Here is a 17,979-nt window from a genome sequence, read left to right as displayed (position 1 = left end):
TGTGTGTGTGTGTGTGTGTGTGCGCGCGCGCGCGCCAGGGATTGAAGTCAGTGGCATTCAACCAGTAAACCACATCCCAGCCCTATTTTATATTTTATTTAGAGACAGGATCTCACTGAGTTGCTTAGCACCTTACTTTTTCTGAGGCTGGCTTTGAACTCATGATCCTCCTGCCTCAGCCTCCTGAATTGTTGGGATTACAGGCCACCACACCTGGCCTCCTTATTCTTTTATATACATGCATTTTTATATATTCTACTAGGCTATTATGACCTTTCCACTAATTTTTACTTTTTGTTTTAGGGTTTGGTAGATTAAGGGTACTACACAAATCTAGGGGACATGATTCATATTTTTAGCCTGAAGTTTTTGTGAATTTTGATAGCAATTGTGAGAGTAAAGATTCACTTTAACATTGAAATCAATATTGCACCTTATATTTTTGGCACCAAATTCTTAATTCTCAAATATTATTATATCAGATACCTCATAAGATAAAGGCACTAATCTTACTGGAAGCAACATTTCTGTTATGTTCTGTCCCCTATTACTACTTCTTTATGCAATTAAAATAATCTTAAACTATTCTTTATATAAACTTTTTGATTAAAATTTCTATCACCCCAATTTTTCTTTGAATTATTTAGTGTTGATAAAGCAGATGACGAAGATGATGAAGATTTAACAGTGAACAAAACATGGGTTTTGGCACCAAAAATTCATGAAGGAGATATCACACAGATTCTCAACTCATTGCTTCAGGGCTATGACAATAAACTTCGTCCAGACATAGGAGGTAAGTTTGAGTTTTCTTCAGGGATTTTGATGAGTATGAAAAATATCTTCATTGATACTATTTAAAACATTTATCTCATATTCTTTTGAGTATCTCCTGTATGTCAGAGTTTGAAGGTTATTGGTTGAAATAGTCATTGTTCAGAAGTTTACAGGCTGGGGTAAGACAAGAAACAAACGTTTACAACATAATTATTTTATAACTACTATCTTAAAAGTGCTACTTCACAGTTATGATAGAACTTTCTGAAATACTGAGTAGTATTTCATAAAAGTGTCAATGTTTGAAAATAATTGAGAATTCTGGTTTTATGCCAATTCTGTTTTTGTTGTGGGTTTCTTTGTTTGTTCTTGTTTTGTTGGTACTGACAATTGAACCCCGGAGTGCTTTGCCACTGAGCTATCACCCCAAACCTTTTTAAGTTTTATGTTGACACAGGGCCTGTGGAGTTGCTGGAATTACAAGAATGTGCCACCACACCCAGATTCCATGCTGTTTTGATTAATATTGTCTTGAGGACACCTTAAGTGGAAGTAGTCAACTAGTTATTCAAGACTGTTACTCTCATTTCATTGTGATTTTGTAAAAATTTTATAACATAATTAACTTGTAAGTTTTCCTCTATAATGGTTTAAGACAGACAGACAAACATAAATGAACAAAGATTTTCTTGAATTGGATTAAATTTGTAGTCAACAAAATAAAAATTGGAATCTTTAACATATTGAACTTTTGCCATGCCAAATTCCTGAACATTCTATTTTTTTCTATTTATAGATTTAACTTTCTAAATTATTTTCTCATTAATAGTGTTAGCATTTTTGTTAGATTTAATTGTATATAATTGGAGGTTGATGCAAGAATGAACGGGTTCTTTAAAAAAGGTCTATTCTAATTTTTAGTTTTTAGTATGTACCAACAGAGTAGACTATTTTCATATTTACTCTGATCTCAAGCCTTGCTAAATTTATTAATTTTAATTACTTATTATTGGGTTCCTCTGGATTTTGTTTTTTCAACTGGGAATTGAACCTAGAAGTGTTCTTCTTCTCATTTACAACCCAGCTCTTTTTAAAATTTTATTTTGAGACAGGCTCTTGCTAAGTTTCCCAGGCTAGCCTTGAACTTGTGAACCTCTGCTTCAGGCTTTAGCCTCCAGGGTTGCTGAGATTATAGGCCTGTGCTACATTGCCCAGCTCATCCACTGAACTTTTTGTAAGGTAGAAAATAGTGATTATTTTTGCAAGTAGTGAGTGTTTTGCTTCTTTATTTCAAAAATCATACATTTTCATACCATACTGTTCTGAGTAAGATTAAAGTACAAGGTTGAATATTTTTATTTCTTATGTCAGAGAAAGCAATTCATATTTTACTAGTCAGTATGATGTTTGCTCTGGGCTTCTTTTTTAAACCATCCTCTGGTGATTACCTTCTGTTCTTATTTTGTTAGACACCCCCAACCCTCATGTTTCAAATACTTTCTGTGCAAGGATTGAAGTAATCATATTGGTCATATTTTGCCTTTTATTTCTATTTACTGTAATTTTTCAATTTTAAAATTTTCATTCCTATTGCAAATGATGTTTGATTCTGATATAGTAACTTTTAAAATTTATCAATAGGTTCAATTTGGTAATATTTTGCTTTGAAATTCTGTATGTTCATGAGGAATATGATATTACTTTCTACAATGTATTTTTCCTTTTGGAATCAAATTGTACAAGCATCTACTAGTGAATTATGTGTTTCCTCCTTTTTTATCTCTGAGTTTATCTAAGATGGATGCTATTTCTTCCTTAAATTTTTAAAAGAATTCTGGTTTTGTGCCAATTCTGATTTTGTCCTGGGTTTCTTTGTTTGTTTGCTCTTGTTTTTTTTGGTATTGAAAATTGAACTGAATTTGTCAGAGTCATGTTGGCTTAGAGGGATTTGGGAGAAAGATTTTTAACAGTTCATTATTTTAAATATATATAAAATGTGTGAGCTTAATATTTTTCTTTTCTCAATTTCAACAAGTTAAGCTTTATAAGGAATTTAATCTAAGATTTCCAAATTTACTAGTATTGAATAGTTACATTATTTTGGGGACATATTTAATCTTATGATGAGTTTTTTTTCTTTGTTATTTGTTATTAGTAATCTGTTCAATCATTTGTGAATTAATCTTGAATTTTTTTCTAATTTTATTTTTTCACAGAAGCAAATTTTGACTTTTTCAATTTCCTGTGTTAAACAATTATCTTAAATTTCATTGTTTTATAATGTCTGGTTTATTATGCGAATCTCTTTTTATTTAATTTTCTGTTCCACTAGATTGCTTAAATCATTCTATTTGAAAATGAATTTTACACTGAGTAATGTAGTATCTGTACATGAACTTTAATTTTTCTGTTTTTTTAATGATTATAATAATTTCAAAGAGTACTGGCCAGTTGAGTGGCTCTGAATTTGAGTTTTTCTGATGTTTTTATTATGAGGATGAGGTTAGGCATTTTAATAAGAATACCACAGTGATATTCTACCCTTTCAGTGTGTTACTGCAGGAAATCCGTGTGTAAATATATTTTTTACTCCTTGTGAAGTTAATTTGATTATGTGTTTATGGCTTGTTTTGGATTTCTCTACTGGAAATACTTATTTTCACCTCTTTGATTTTTAAATATGTTTAGAGGAGATACTGTGGTGCAAATGTTTCTCAGTGTACTCTTGGCCACTGCTTGAGTGTCCACCAGTGTTTCTTATATGTGACATTTATTACTGTGTTGTTTGCCATCATTGTATTAATTGTACTTCTACCACAAGGAAGAGCTCTACTTTCTGTTCCATTTACTTATTTGCATTATTACACAATCATGAACACTTGTTTTATTTCATAATTTATATACCATTACTCTATTTATGTGGTGATACATTATTAGAGATTTAGCCTCTGGAGCCTCCTACAATTTAATTCCTAGGTCCTTGCACACATCCTATTATTTTCTAAGCTCCTGCTGTCTTTCAGTACATCAGACCCTCCAGATTTATCTTGACCCATCAATATAGCTCACTATTTCTCCTAGAATACTTAGACTTCCCCCAAACCTGCCACCTTTTAAGAATGATATTTGGAATCCAAGATATAAGAGTTTATTTCTCTCATTAAAACTGAGTGTCATTGCTTTGTGACCCTCTCAGTGGACAGAATTGTGTAATAAAATGTGCTCTACACACTAAGAGGCATCTCTATTTCTCTTTTGTTTGAATGTATACCATGAATCATGAATTTGAACTGGTAGCTCTGATTCCATTTCAAACACCACAGGATTCATTCCAGCCTTTATCATTTCCATATTTGTAACTCCCCTTTTCAGCATGAGAACTTGACTCTCATGTATCCTATTTGCTCAACTCTAGTAAATACATAATGTAGTTTTGGAACTTAATGTATCCCTGTATATCATACATGTTTATGAAAACAAGTTAACTAATGAATAAAATATTTATATACAATTGTTTTTATCTTTTGTTTTATAGAATATAGTCAGTATACTGTTCCCCAAATTTAATCAGGTTAGTCTTCCTTCAACCTTCCTTCCAGTGTTATTATGTTCTTCATTTTTAACACAGTTTGATCCGAGTGTTACTGGTGATATTTAATTTTCAGCTCATCCCACATTGTGGTCATTTTAAATTATTTTTATATGCATGGGGAATTATCATGGTTTTTATAGTCAAAATCCTAAGTGAATATATAATTTGTGCAATGTCTCTGTCCTAACTTATCTTCTACCTTGTTTCAATTTCTATAATGAGCTAAGGTCATTAGTTTACACTTTCTGTATTCATTTGCACAAACAAGTAAATACAGTTATATTTTATATGCATTGTAATCCCATGTGGAATTATGACTTATTCAAACATTCTTCTATGAATGATTGTTTCCAATAGCTTGCAAATACCAAGAATGTGTGTATATATGTTTTAATATTGTTGGACACTTAATTCATGTTAAATTCCTAGACATTGTATGCATGAAAATATATATGCATATTTAGTTTTTCTTGGTATCAGTTGACAAATTATTTTCCCAAAGACTTATGCCATTTTTAATTTCTATCTGTAATATATGAGGATGCCTGTTTCCCAGCAGTCCCAACATCAAGACATATTGTCTTAGCCTTCAGTTTGGCAATCCTAAGAGCTGAGAAGTGGTTTCTCATTGCTGTTTTAATTTGTGTTTTCTCTAATTGTGAGTGAGAGAGAATGTTTTATGTTTGAATTCCAATTTAATATCACTGTTGGAAATTTTATGCCCACTTTTATTTCCTAGTTTTCAATGGATATTTGAGTTTTTATACACACACACACACACACACACACACACACACACACACACAATGGAATGCAGTGTGCTCCATAAAAGATGTTCATGTCCTAATCCCCAAAACCTGTGCATGTAACTATAGTTGGAAGGATGATCTTTACAGATAAAATGTAATTAAAGACTTTGAGATTAGGAAATCATTTGGAATTACCTAGAGGGCCCTAAATCCAACTACAAGAATCTTTATAGGATAGAATACATAAAGGTAGGAAACACATGCACAAAGACAGACATATAGAGGAGAGAGAGACATAAAAGTAGTCTGCAGAGAAATGAGGATTACTACAACTACCAGAAATTGGAATAGATTCTTCCCAAAAGTTTCCAGAGGGATTGCAAACCTTGATTTTTGGTTTTGGTATTCAGAACTATGAAATAACAAATCAGTGTAGATTTAAGCTACCAATATTTGATAATACTCAACCACAGCCCTAGAAAACTAATTCAGTATTGCTTGCCCTTATTTTGTGATATATTATGAAAATATTTTCCATCAATTTTTCAGTTGTCCTTTGGTTTAGTTTATAGAAGATTTTTGTTTATTTCTTATTATTATATATTCAGACTTGTCAATCTTTTCTATACAATACTGAAGTAAAAGAGGAATTCATCCATGTTCCTTTCTAGTGTTTGCATGCTTTTATTTTTTGTTCCATCAACTATTTGGAGTCTATAACTGTGCTCAGTGAGAAATCTAAATCTAATTTTATCCTTTCCAAATAACTACTCTATTGACTCAGCATCATTTATTAAAAAGTCAATCTTAGCCTGTATTATTTGATATTTACTGAGTTATTTGTGTTACCATACTTTGTTAATGATAGAAATTCAATGGTTTATTTACTTTTTCAGTTTTGTTCTGTCTATCCTTATTTTTATTCTGTCTATTCATATTTTTATAAACCAACTTTATTGCCAACAAGCTTAATTCCTCATAATAAAGTGGTGTCTTTTTTTTTTTGGATTGTATTATATTTAGAAAAATCGAGTTTGGAATGATAGACATCTTTATGGTATTCAGTGGTCTAATATAAGAACCAAGACTATCTCCATCTCTTCATATTTACTTTGTGTTTAACAGCAGTGTTTAAAAGATTTATTCACACAGATTCTTACATTTCTTAAACTTATTCCTAAGTATTAAATTTTATTTTTTTTCACTGCAAGAAATGTTTTCTTGTCCATATATCAAGGACTATTGATTGATTGATCGATGTTCATTTTATATTCTAGTGCTTACTTTTTATTGTTAATTATTAATTCCCTAAGTATTCAAAATATATTATTATACCTCTGTTCCTTTTGTTTCTGTGACCAAAATACCTGACAAAAGCAATTTAAAGGAAGACATGTTTATTTTGGCTCTTTCAGAAGTTTCAATTCATGGTCAGCTAGTTCCATTACTTTGGGCCTGAGGTAAGGCAGAACATGGTGGAAAGGTGTGGTAGAAATCTTCTTAGATCATGGTAACTGGGAAGCAAAAAGACAAATAAAAGAGATGGAGACAAATGATACCCTTCCAGAGAGTACCCCCAGTGACCTATTTCCTCAACCATGCCCACCTTCTGCAGGTTTCAACACTTACCAAAAATGACATGAATTACTAATCTATCAGTAGATTGATCTACTGATATGGTCACAGCCTTCATGATCCAATCACTTCCCAAAAGCCCCACCTCTGAAGATTGCTGCATTGGGGATCAAGTGTTCAACACATGAGTCTTTGGGAGGACATCCCAGATTCAATCCATAATAATAGCATATACAAATGGATATTTTTAGTGCCAACTGGTAATATTTATTAACAGTTAGTTCTGTTGCATAATTTTTTATTCTCTCTCATAATATATATTTGCAAATTAGATTTATATCGTTGTGCTAATCTTTTAGTCTTTAATCTGCATCAACAAGTTAAAAATTTTCATCAATAGTCTTTTTTTCCTGAAGTTTTTTCAGTCATTTCTTCCTTGAGTAGATTTTTCACGTTTTTATAGTTGAAAATTATTTTTCTGTGAACTTGATCCTTGAAGGACATATTGGCTGGACACAAAACCCTTGATTCATGCTTTTTATCACTGAGTTTCTTTTCAATATGTTAGTTCACTTATGACTTGCTTTGTTGAGTTATTTTTGATAAGTCTCACACCCATCCAATTGCTTAGCCCTGTTACCTTTGACGTTTTTCTTTTTATTTCAACTGAGTAGTCTTATATGTTTCAAGTTGTTTAACTTGGGTAATCTTTTTTCCAAATTTCTAATTCTTTTCACAATATAATTTCAGGATTTCTTTCTAGTCTAGGGAATATTTACTTATTGACTTATTGATTTATTTTGCATTTCAGGGTTTAATATTAGTTGCAAGCCATTATATGGGTTTTCTTCATGGATTTAACTAAAAACTATTTAATCACACTTTGATTTACTTGTGTTTACACAACATGTTCTCTGGTCTTCTGACTTCTGTTTTTCACATCTATGTGCTCTAGTTTTTTCCTGCCTATTACTACATTTTTTTTGTGTGTGTAATGATTGTCAGTCATCTTGTAATTTTATCTTTTACTTCCATTTCTTTCTTTCCTACATTTAATCAATTCTCTATTCATTTCTGCATTTTTGTTTAAGGGGCCAGGAAAGTGCATTCTTCTTTGTTGCTTTCTAAAATTGATTTGAAGTCATTTTTTTTTTCTGTCCCTAAGTGCATGTTTAAATACATTTAACCATTTAGAGCAGTTTTCTATAGGACGCTGACAAGAAAAGTGTTTTGGGGATTTTTTTCCATGGTTGATTTGTATTGGATCTTGTTTTCTTACTTTATAATAATAGTTTTATCATTTATTTTGTGATTCATAGGTGTTTTGTCAGATGATTAGTTGATTCATGCTCTTATGCCATAATAAGAAAGTCTGGATCCTTTGAATGGATATGTTTTTTTTTAAAAAAATCTATATTTATTTTAGTTGTAAATGGACCTTTATTTTATTTATGTGTGGTGCTGAGAATCAAACCCAGAGACTCACACATGCTAGTCAAGTGCTCTACTACTAAGCCACAACCTCAGCCCTCTTGAATGGATATATTGCTATGGTGGTGTGTGTTCTCTGATAGGTGCATATTATGTTTTTGCAGGAGCATAAAATTCACGTCTCTTTGTTTCTTTTTCCCATTATCATACAATTTCTAAAGTGGATTTTTTTTATTTCTCTTTGCTCAGAAAAAAATGTTTTTATTATAAATACTAATGTATCAATTGTATATATTAGTGGGATTTACTTACTGTAATATTTTCATATGTGAATACATGTGCATTGATCATGTCCAGCACTCTTTCTGTCTCTGCTGCCACTTCCATCTCTTCCTCCTTCTGCTGGCCCTATAAAAACCTAGGATTAAACTCTAGTAATCTCTTTTCTACTTTTACATAGTGGTTTGTGCTTAACATGATACCTTCCAGTTTCATCAGTTTCCTGCATACCAAAACCTGTAGGATACACAAAAAACAACACCAAGAGGGAAATTTAGAGCAACTAGTGCCAACATCAAATAATAGAAGATTTGAAATAAATAACCTAATGAATGTAGCTCAATGCCTTAGAAAAGCAAGAATAAGTGAACCCTCCCCCAAAATAGAAGAAATAATAAAGAGCAAAGCAGAAATAAGTGAAATAGAGACTAAAAGATCAATAAAAAGCATCAATGAAATAATAAGTTAGTTCTTTAGAAAGATAAACAAAGTTGGGTGTGGAGATACGGCTCATTGGTAGAGCATTTTCCAGGCCTGTACAAGGTCCTGAGTTTGATGCCCAGCACTGGAAAAAAAATAATAAGATGAATTGTTATCTAGACCAACCAAAAATAGAGAGAAGACTCAAATAAATAAAATTTGAGATGAAAAATGAGACATCATTACAACAAGAAGAATTTGAGAAATCATTAGAGGTTATTTGGAAAAATTATATGCTCTAATTTGGAAAATCTAGAAGAAATGGACAAATTCCTGGATGAATAGGACCTACTGAAATTGAATGAATAAGATATAAAAATACTAAATAGATTAATAACAATCAAAGAAAATGAATAAGTAATAAAAAGTCTCCTAACAACAACAAAAAACTCAGACTAGATGTCTTTACCACTGATTTTTTTTCAAACTTTAATGAAAAACTAATATAATTCTCTCCAAATAATTTCATAGAAGTGAAAGGGAGGCAACTCTTCCAAACCCACCCTACAAGGCCAACACTAACTGGTACCAAACCCTGAAAAGGACAAAACATTAAAAAAAATCTGTAGATTGATATCCCTAATCAGCACAGATACAAAAATCACCAACAAAATGTTGCATATTCAACATCACATTAAAAAGATCACACACCATGATCCAGTTGGTTTCATTCCAGGGATGTGAGGATAATCTGATACATGCAAAATCAATAAAAGTAGTATGTAACATAAATAAGATCAAGACTGAAAAGTCACATGATCATCTCCATAGATACAGAAAAAGCATTTCATATAATTCAACATCCCTTCATGATAAAACTTCTGAACAAATTAGATATAGAAGGACATAACTCAATATAATAACAGGTGTATGTAGCAAACTCATAGTCAACATCATATTGAAACATTTTGTTCTGAAGACTATTCTTTCATAGCACACACATTTATATACTTCTTTTCTGTTAGTTCTTGTTCTAGTCTTGGAACACATTTTTAAATATTTTCAAATTGGCAATATGCTTCTTTTCTTTAGTGATCCTTTTAGATCTATCACAGGCCTATTGCTGACTCCTTTTTTCTCTCTTCTGCACACTTTATTTCAGTCTGCAGTGTTGATGAAAAAGTTGTAATGTAGAAAGAGTTCTTGCCAGAATTTGATTTTCTTTTTTTCACTTTTTAATTTTTAATTTTTGGTAGTGCTGGGGATTGAATCCCAGGCCTTGTGCATGCAAGGCAATCACTTACTAACTGTGCTATATCTCCAGCCCCTTTTTACTTTATTATAGATAGTCTTTTGGAAATTTGGGTCTTCTGTCTTCAAGCCATGCTGAGGATATAACTTTTGTACACTTTTATTTTTCCATTTTTTTGTTGTTGTTCTGTGTGGTTTTAGAAGAATATTTGGAGATGGGGTTTAAGAAACTTATATGAACTTCCTTAAGCACTGCTTTAACCATTCATATTTTATTCCTTTGTAGTGTCTTTTTGGGGACATGGATTAGTCAAATAAATATTCCTTAGTTTTGATAACTGGGCTTTTATTTTATCAATGATACTTAATTTAATTCCATTGTGACTGGAGAACATACTCTTTTTATTTCTCTTTCTCCTAAGGAATAGTCATTTGAGTTGTCTTAACTGAGAGCTTAAGGTTGGTACCAGAAACCTCACACCTTGATTGTCCAGTTATCCCTGAAACAGTTGAATTTCCTCCACATTATTGTAAATGCTTAGACACCATTTATATTTGGTTTGTCAGCATCACATAATACACATAAACACTGCAGGAATTAGCAAATACCCTCAGGGGAAGTTGCATGTTGAATGTTGAACTGAATTCCTTATTGTTTCCTTCCAGTCCTTATCCAGTTTTTCTCTCATTCCAGTGAAATGATTGTAAACTGTGATGTTGTTCTGGATTTTCTTTTTTTTTTTTTTTTTTAAATATTTTTTTTAAAGAGAGAGTGAGAGAGGAGAGAGAGAGAGAGAGAGAGAATTTTTTAATATTTATTTTTTAGTTATCGGCGGACACAACATCTTTGTTTGTATGTGGTGCTGAGAATCGAACCCGGGCCGCACGCATGCCAGGCGAGCGCGCTACCACTTGAGCCACATCCCCAGCCCCTGGATTTTCTTTGTTGGAAGATGTTTGGTTATAAATTCAATCTCCTTAATAAGCACAGGTTTTCTTTAAGCAAATAAAGATTTATTTTACTGTTTTTGAATTTTTTGGTCAGTTTTACTATCTCATAACTTGGCTTTTATTCTTTCATATTTTGTGAAAAAAAATTCCTTAAATTTATCCTGCTTCATGGATTACTTTTAAATATTGCTTGATTTATAAATATTTTGGGGAATTTTTTAGATTTTATTGTTATTGATATATATTTTAAAATTGTTTATTTTAACCTCATATAAGTGTGGTACAACCATCAAAACCAGAAAGATGATATTGATATATTTACTACCATTGAATACTCATGTTCAGTTTTCACTTGTCCCAATAATGTATTTCAAGGCTAAGGATCCAGGTCAGAAATAGTCATTTTTTTTTTCTCTCCAGTAGTGAATTTTATCAGATATGTAAGAAAGAAGTAATATAAATCGTATAAAATAACTTTTAGTAAATGGAAAAATAGAGATTCCTAACTCATTTCACTAAGTCAGTATAATTCACTCAATATAATTCTGATAGATAAATCAGACTGAGACGTTTTAAGAACTGAAAGGTATTGATTAATCTCTGTCAGTATATCAGTTGAATGAAATAACATACATTGAAGGAGTAACTATAATATTTATAATATCTAGATTAGTGGAGCTATTTATTTACTTATTTTTAATGACTATTCTTGGATGATAAGAAATAAAAACTGTAAAACTGTTCCATATGATTAGAAATTTTAATTGACCTTATTTATTTTAATAAGTAAACATTACCAAAAAGCTATATAACTGGCTGGAAATTTCTTAAAAAGATCGTAGTAGGGTGACTAAGAAAACATGTTTAAATTCATTGAGGAAAAAAAAAATTAAAATATTGCATTTTGGTTTATATTTTCTTATTGATAAACCAATTATCCACATCAAGGATTGGTTGTCCTCAGTCGTGCCTTAGTCGGACTAACAAAATCTGGAAATTTTATTGGTCTCACTGTTTTCTTCTTTAATATATTAAAGTTTTTCTTCCTCTTTCTATTCTGTGGATGCTCAAGTTACTGTGACTCTATTCTTTCTATCTACTCACTCCCTCTGGGAGTTTATCTACTTACATTCTGATGGTGTTCTTAAAGCAAAGTACTTAAATCACAGCACAGAAAGAGGTTTTGCAAAAATGATCTAATGTCATCTCTATCTGCCTTCTATATATTAAAAAATGTAATTTGCTATAGCAGTACATGGATTTCTGACTCATTGTTACACTACTGCAAAGAAAGATCTTTGATCTTAGTGTGTATTGATGAATTAAACATAGTCTGTGTCTACTTTCAAGACATCATTAAATAGTCCTAAAATAACAATTCCTTTTCAGTTGTGTTTTTCAAGTTTTGAATTAAAATATTGTGTTTTTCCTTTTTGAACATCATGAAGATCCTGCAGTTGAACAAACTTTATTCTAAAAAAAAAAAAATTAAAAAAAATCATAGTACTGAGAAAAGGTATCGTCTCACCTTTTAAGAAGCTTTAATTTTAGTTTTACCCACAGTATTATTCATACCCTTAGTCAATCAAAGTGACAAGGACTCATTATTAAGGAGCAGTTACAAATTTCTTTTGGTTTATCTCTTAATTATATATTTTGTTACATAAAATCACCAGCAATAGTTTCAAAATTAATCTGGGATATTTTGTTTTACTTTCAACTTTATTCTTCCTCAACTTTTGGACACGAAGATTAAAATATAGATCAAAGGCCAGCAGCATAAAATTATAAAATAGGTTACAAAATAACAACATAATTCATACTTTGCAAACATATATTTATTTAATGATTGCTAATTGAGTATCTTCTTTATTGATAGCAGTGTTCGACCTTGAACTTACTGACCCAGCCCAGGTGCAGTTGCTTCCTGTTGATTATATCCCCATTCCTAAGTAGCTCATATATTAAGACCAGAATTAAGGGTTTTTCTGATATATGTAGCTTCATCCTATAGTTGGCTGGGAGATTTTGATATCCAAAAAGTAAGGTAACTCTCATACCAAACTTTCTACACTGTAAATATGACAAATATGTCCTTTAACTAAAAATGTCCTCAAGAATCATTTATTTCTCAATGTAAACAGTATTCAGCCCTGAGTATTGAGCAATAAAATCAGGAACTTAATATTGTTGATTCATCAGTATACTTGAAAAAAATCTATGTAAGAATGGTATGTGCTTACATCAGTTATAATTGCTTTATGTAAGCGAAATTAAAATACTTATTTTAGTATTTTTAATTGGCTTTTGGAAAAACCAGTAGCTGAAATTAGCTTAATTACAGATATTAATTGGCCACAATGTATAACTTGTCAGAAAAAAAAAAAGTAGCAAACAATTAAAACAACTCATCTCAGAAAATATCATCAACCTAAGTAGTTAAATTATAAATCCTTTTATTTGCATCATCTAAGGGTTGACTAGCAGGATGAGTTACCTTTTCATTTATTGTAAAAGTATGAAAGCTTAGTTTCACATACTGAAACTGTTTTTAAAAAGATTTTTAAAAACACATTTCTAGTTAATAAAATATGTATAACATGTAAGAATTTTTTTTTTTTTTTGTCTGAGGGGAAAAAAAAGTCATTATGTAATGTATGTTTTCCTAAAAGAAGTGGGTTTTTTTTTTTATTGCAAGGGGTAAAAATAAATATTGTTTTAAAGCCATGTAAGTACTATTTTGCAAAATGTCTCTTTACCATGGAGCTTTGGTAGCTTAGAAACTGTGCCAGATTGGAAAATAACCAATAGAGAGAATAGGGCTGCAGAAACATTCAGACAGGCAGATTGGGCCATGTATTAAAGGTGGAGATATATCCTGCCAGGTCATTCGCAACCTCTGAATTATAAGTGATAAATACTAGACCAAAAAGGGAATACAGACAATTCAGCAAGGGGAATTGAACAAATGTAATTAAAACTCTGCTGAAATACCAGAAAATTTGAACCTGCAAGGTATTTTTTGTTTTTGCTTTATCTCATTTACCTTTCTCTTTATAAAATTCTTTGTGAAATATGTGACAGATTATCTTCTTGAAATGCTTGTCTTCTTGTGGTTCACCTTGTAAATGCTTTATATCCTTCCTTAACAAGCATTTTCTGAATTAGAAAATGAATCCTTGGTATCTTATTGGGTGGTGATCATCAAGGGAGTAATAGAAATTATGTGAAAATGTTTTTCAGAGCAAACAGAAAAATATATGGGTATAAATCACCATTACTCAGGTAAATTTCATTAAAGGAATCTGTTTTAGTCAGCTTTTTCAGTACTGTGAACAAAAGACCTAAAAAGAACAATGTAAAGGAAGAAATGTTTATTTGGGGCTCATGGTTTCAGAGCTTTCAGTTGGTAAATGGTAACTGCATTGCTCTGTGCTCAAGGTGGGGCAGAACATCAAGACCAAAGGGCATGGCAGAGAAGATAGTTCTAGACGTGGCAACAAGAAAGGAGAGGGAGGGAGGGAGAGAAAGAGAGAGAGAGAGAGAGAGAGAGAGAGAGAGAGAGAGAGAGAGCGAGCGAGCTCTGCTCACCAGAGACAAGAAATATACCCCAAATGCAGTCCCCCAGTGACTTTCCTCTTCCAACCACATTCTACCTATTGTTACCACTCAGTTAATCCATTTCAATGGATTAATGCACTGATTAGGTTTAGGGTTTCATAACTCAATCATTTCATCTCTGAACTTTCTTGCATTATCTCACACATGAATCTTTGGAGGACACCTCACATGTAAATCAAAACAGGACCCAAAAATCTCATTGAAGGAAATCCCAAAAGGCATCAAGAAGTCTAGAGCACCATCAAATAAGGCACTGCTGTGGATATTTGTTAACTATATCATTTGATAAGTGTTCACAAACCTGACAAGTTGTACACATTTTGATATAATATAAATGTATTGAATGTACCTTTTAAAGACTAACTGGAAAAATACTAATGGTTACATACAATGCACAATAGATAAGGTCCATAGGGATGTCTGTATAATAACTGAGAATTAAGTAAATAGGTGCCTTACATTGGACCTTGGAATTTGCTATCACCAATCTAAAAGAATGTTGCTAATAACGGAGGGAGGAAGGGGGTATGCATAAATATTTATTAAGATCATATGAGTTAGACCTGGAGGTGATTTCTTTACAAACATTATGTCCTTTAATCCTAATAGCTATATTACAAGTTTCAATGTGTGCTAGAACTGGTTCTTGCCTGTTCACAATAGATATGTAACCATATATTATTCCAGCTCTGAATTCCATGATTTCATATTGATATCTTTAATCAGGCATTGAGGGAGTATTTGCAACTTTGAAATCAGCAAAAACTACAAATTAGTGCATTTTTTTCACCTCTCTGTGAGCAAGTTTGTTAAACATCTAGCAGAACACTATAGGTAGGCAATGAGGAGAGTTACATACTGTTTAGGTTCTAGCATACCTCCTAATTCAAAATTCTACAAGTTAATTATCTAGCAAATATTTTAGTGAATTAGCTTTCTTATCTTTGCTAGCTCTAAACATCTAATTATATTTTACACTAGAAACTTTATCTTAGGTTACTAGTTTAGATATTTTATATTTATATTATTTTCACAGGGGAATTTTTTAATTAAAACATACTTTTTTAGATAAATCATTGATTTTCCAACTGAAAAATTTCATGTTTTTGAAATGGAGAATGTGTCTAAATTTCATCATGAGGAATGTTTTATGATTGAAATAATAAAAACATGAGTTATTAAGATTTATTTTAAACTATGATTTCTTTAAGATAATTTCTGATAATATTCTCTTTATTGATGTTTTGCAGTGAGGCCCACAGTAATAGAAACTGATGTTTATGTAAACAGTATTGGACCAGTTGACCCCATAAATATGGTGAGTAATTTATTTTAAAATATAGAAATCCAAAATATATGCCTTCATAATACAATGAATACATAATTTCTGATAACTGATACAGAATGAGTTCAGATTGCCATATACAAATACTCCGTGGTAGGTATATAGAATTTGAAATAAAATACCCCTTATCTAAAAACTAGCATGTTATTCCAATATACTGAATTTGGTAAGACTACTCTATGGCACATATGAATGTCACCTGATCCATCAAGAATGTGTCTCTGAAGAAATCTGGAAAAAGAAAATCAAAAGCCCTTACAGGAAAGCAGTTAGTCTGAGATGGAGAAGGACTTCATGACAGAGAAAGCAGAGTGCCCAAAGTCAGAGAAATGAAACAGCCTCAAAAGATCAGGAGAACTTCCACAAATTTAGTGTAAACTCAGGCTGAAGGAATATTTAAGGTCCTTCTTTAGTATGATCTTTTAAGCCATTATAATAGGAAGTGAATGCATTGTGTTATGTTTGTATGTGCTTGTATCTTTTAGGGTAAGAATATCCAGAAGCTTTCAACAGAAGTAGGTTGTGGTCAGATTGATATTTTCATTATCTTACTCATAACAGTACAGAAGATGAATGTAAAAGACCAAGATAAGAATTAGAGAAACCAGTTAAGGGGTTGTTGCATTAGTCTGGACAATAGATCTCCAAGACTTTCAAGAGTAACAATTGAGCAAAAGCAAACAATACCACATTTAAGAATATTAGATGAATTTTTCAGGTTTTATGACTTAATGGTTGTACGTGGGCTGACTGAAAGGTATTAAGCTGAATAATTTTGCAGATGGTAGTGGCTTCATTCAAGATACATGTATTAAAAGATACATGCCTATATGCCCCAAATGCAACAGTCACATTCAGGAGGAGTTGTCCAGCCGAGATTTGTATAATAAGCCTGCTTTTCTGGGAAGATGCTAGGACTGTATATTGGCATAGATCAGGAAGGAAAAGGGGGCAAGCGGCATACATTTATCTTAAAACTACAAGAATATGTGGGAAAATCCAAGGGGATAGTTTGATTAAGAAAAAGCACGGGTTTGAAGATCAGACTGTATGATAAGATCAATGTGTGTAAAATACAGGTGGAAGAAAATTCAGAAAGGGGGCATAATTGGGTAAGTCAGAGGGGTAGAAGAACCAAGAAAAGAAGACATATTATTCTCTAAGGGGTTGAAAAGAACAACAAATAGAGGAATAGTAATGAATTGCCCATGTACCTTAAATTAAATGAGAACTAGATTAAATTAGGCCTACTGGCATTAACAATTAGGCCGTGTTTATCTCTGTTAGATGAAATTTGTTAAAATGGTGTATTAGTCATGGTTCTCTAGAGGAACAGAATCAACAGGAAGTATGATTATAAAAAGGGAATTTATTATATTGGCTTATACAACCAGAAGCTGGATAGTCCACAATGGCCATCTGTAGGCTGGAGAGCTGGAGGAAACACTAGCAGCACAGTCCAAGATGCTGAAGCCTCAGAACCAGAGGGATCAATATTGCTATCCTAGTCCAAGACTGAAGGCTTCTGGAAATTCCCTGGAGAATCACTGGCAGAGTTCACTTTGGAAGAGTGAAAGAGTGAGAGTCTGACATTCTCAGGCGATCGCAGCAACAATCAAGACACCATTCAAGAAGCATCTAGCTTGCATCTGCTGCAGTTTCCCTGTTCTTTCAATTTTCATTCTCATCCAAGCCTCCAACGTTATTGGATGGTGCTTCCCCCACTTAGGGAGGGTCTTCACTTCAATTCACTCTCCCACTTGCCAATCATTCCTAGACACACTCTCACTGACACACCCAGAAGCCTCTTCAGCATCTCTTTATCCAATCAAGTTGACCATTTAAATCAACCACGACATATGGTGAAGGTAGGGAAAAGAAACCAGTTGAATTGAACGTCATCCTCCATCCTCAGAACTGGTCCCATTATTGAATCTTAGTGCCCTGAGCACTGAAGATACAGATGGTTCCTGCTAGGACAATTATGT

The 17,979-nt window shown here is 32.1% G+C and overlaps 1 protein-coding gene across 2 annotated transcripts in view; it reads left to right on the top strand.

Moving 5' to 3' along the window:
* Gabrg1 (gamma-aminobutyric acid type A receptor subunit gamma1) overlaps positions 1 to 17,979 on the top strand; it is a 74,608-nt gene that overhangs the window by 20,402 nt on the left and 36,227 nt on the right. For both annotated transcript variants that reach the window (XM_076864435.2, XM_076864434.2), the window contains exons 2-3: positions 648 to 796; positions 15,897 to 15,964. In XM_076864435.2, the coding sequence (XP_076720550.1) occupies positions 648 to 796; positions 15,897 to 15,964 (217 nt within the window). The remainder of the gene's footprint in view (positions 1 to 647; positions 797 to 15,896; positions 15,965 to 17,979) is intronic.

Source organism: Callospermophilus lateralis, chromosome 8 (genome assembly GCF_048772815.1).
Source record: "Callospermophilus lateralis isolate mCalLat2 chromosome 8, mCalLat2.hap1, whole genome shotgun sequence".
NCBI classification, from domain to species: Eukaryota; Metazoa; Chordata; class Mammalia; order Rodentia; family Sciuridae; genus Callospermophilus; species Callospermophilus lateralis.
Note: the sequence above shows the minus strand (reverse complement) of the source record. Positions and strands in the feature narration are given on the sequence as shown.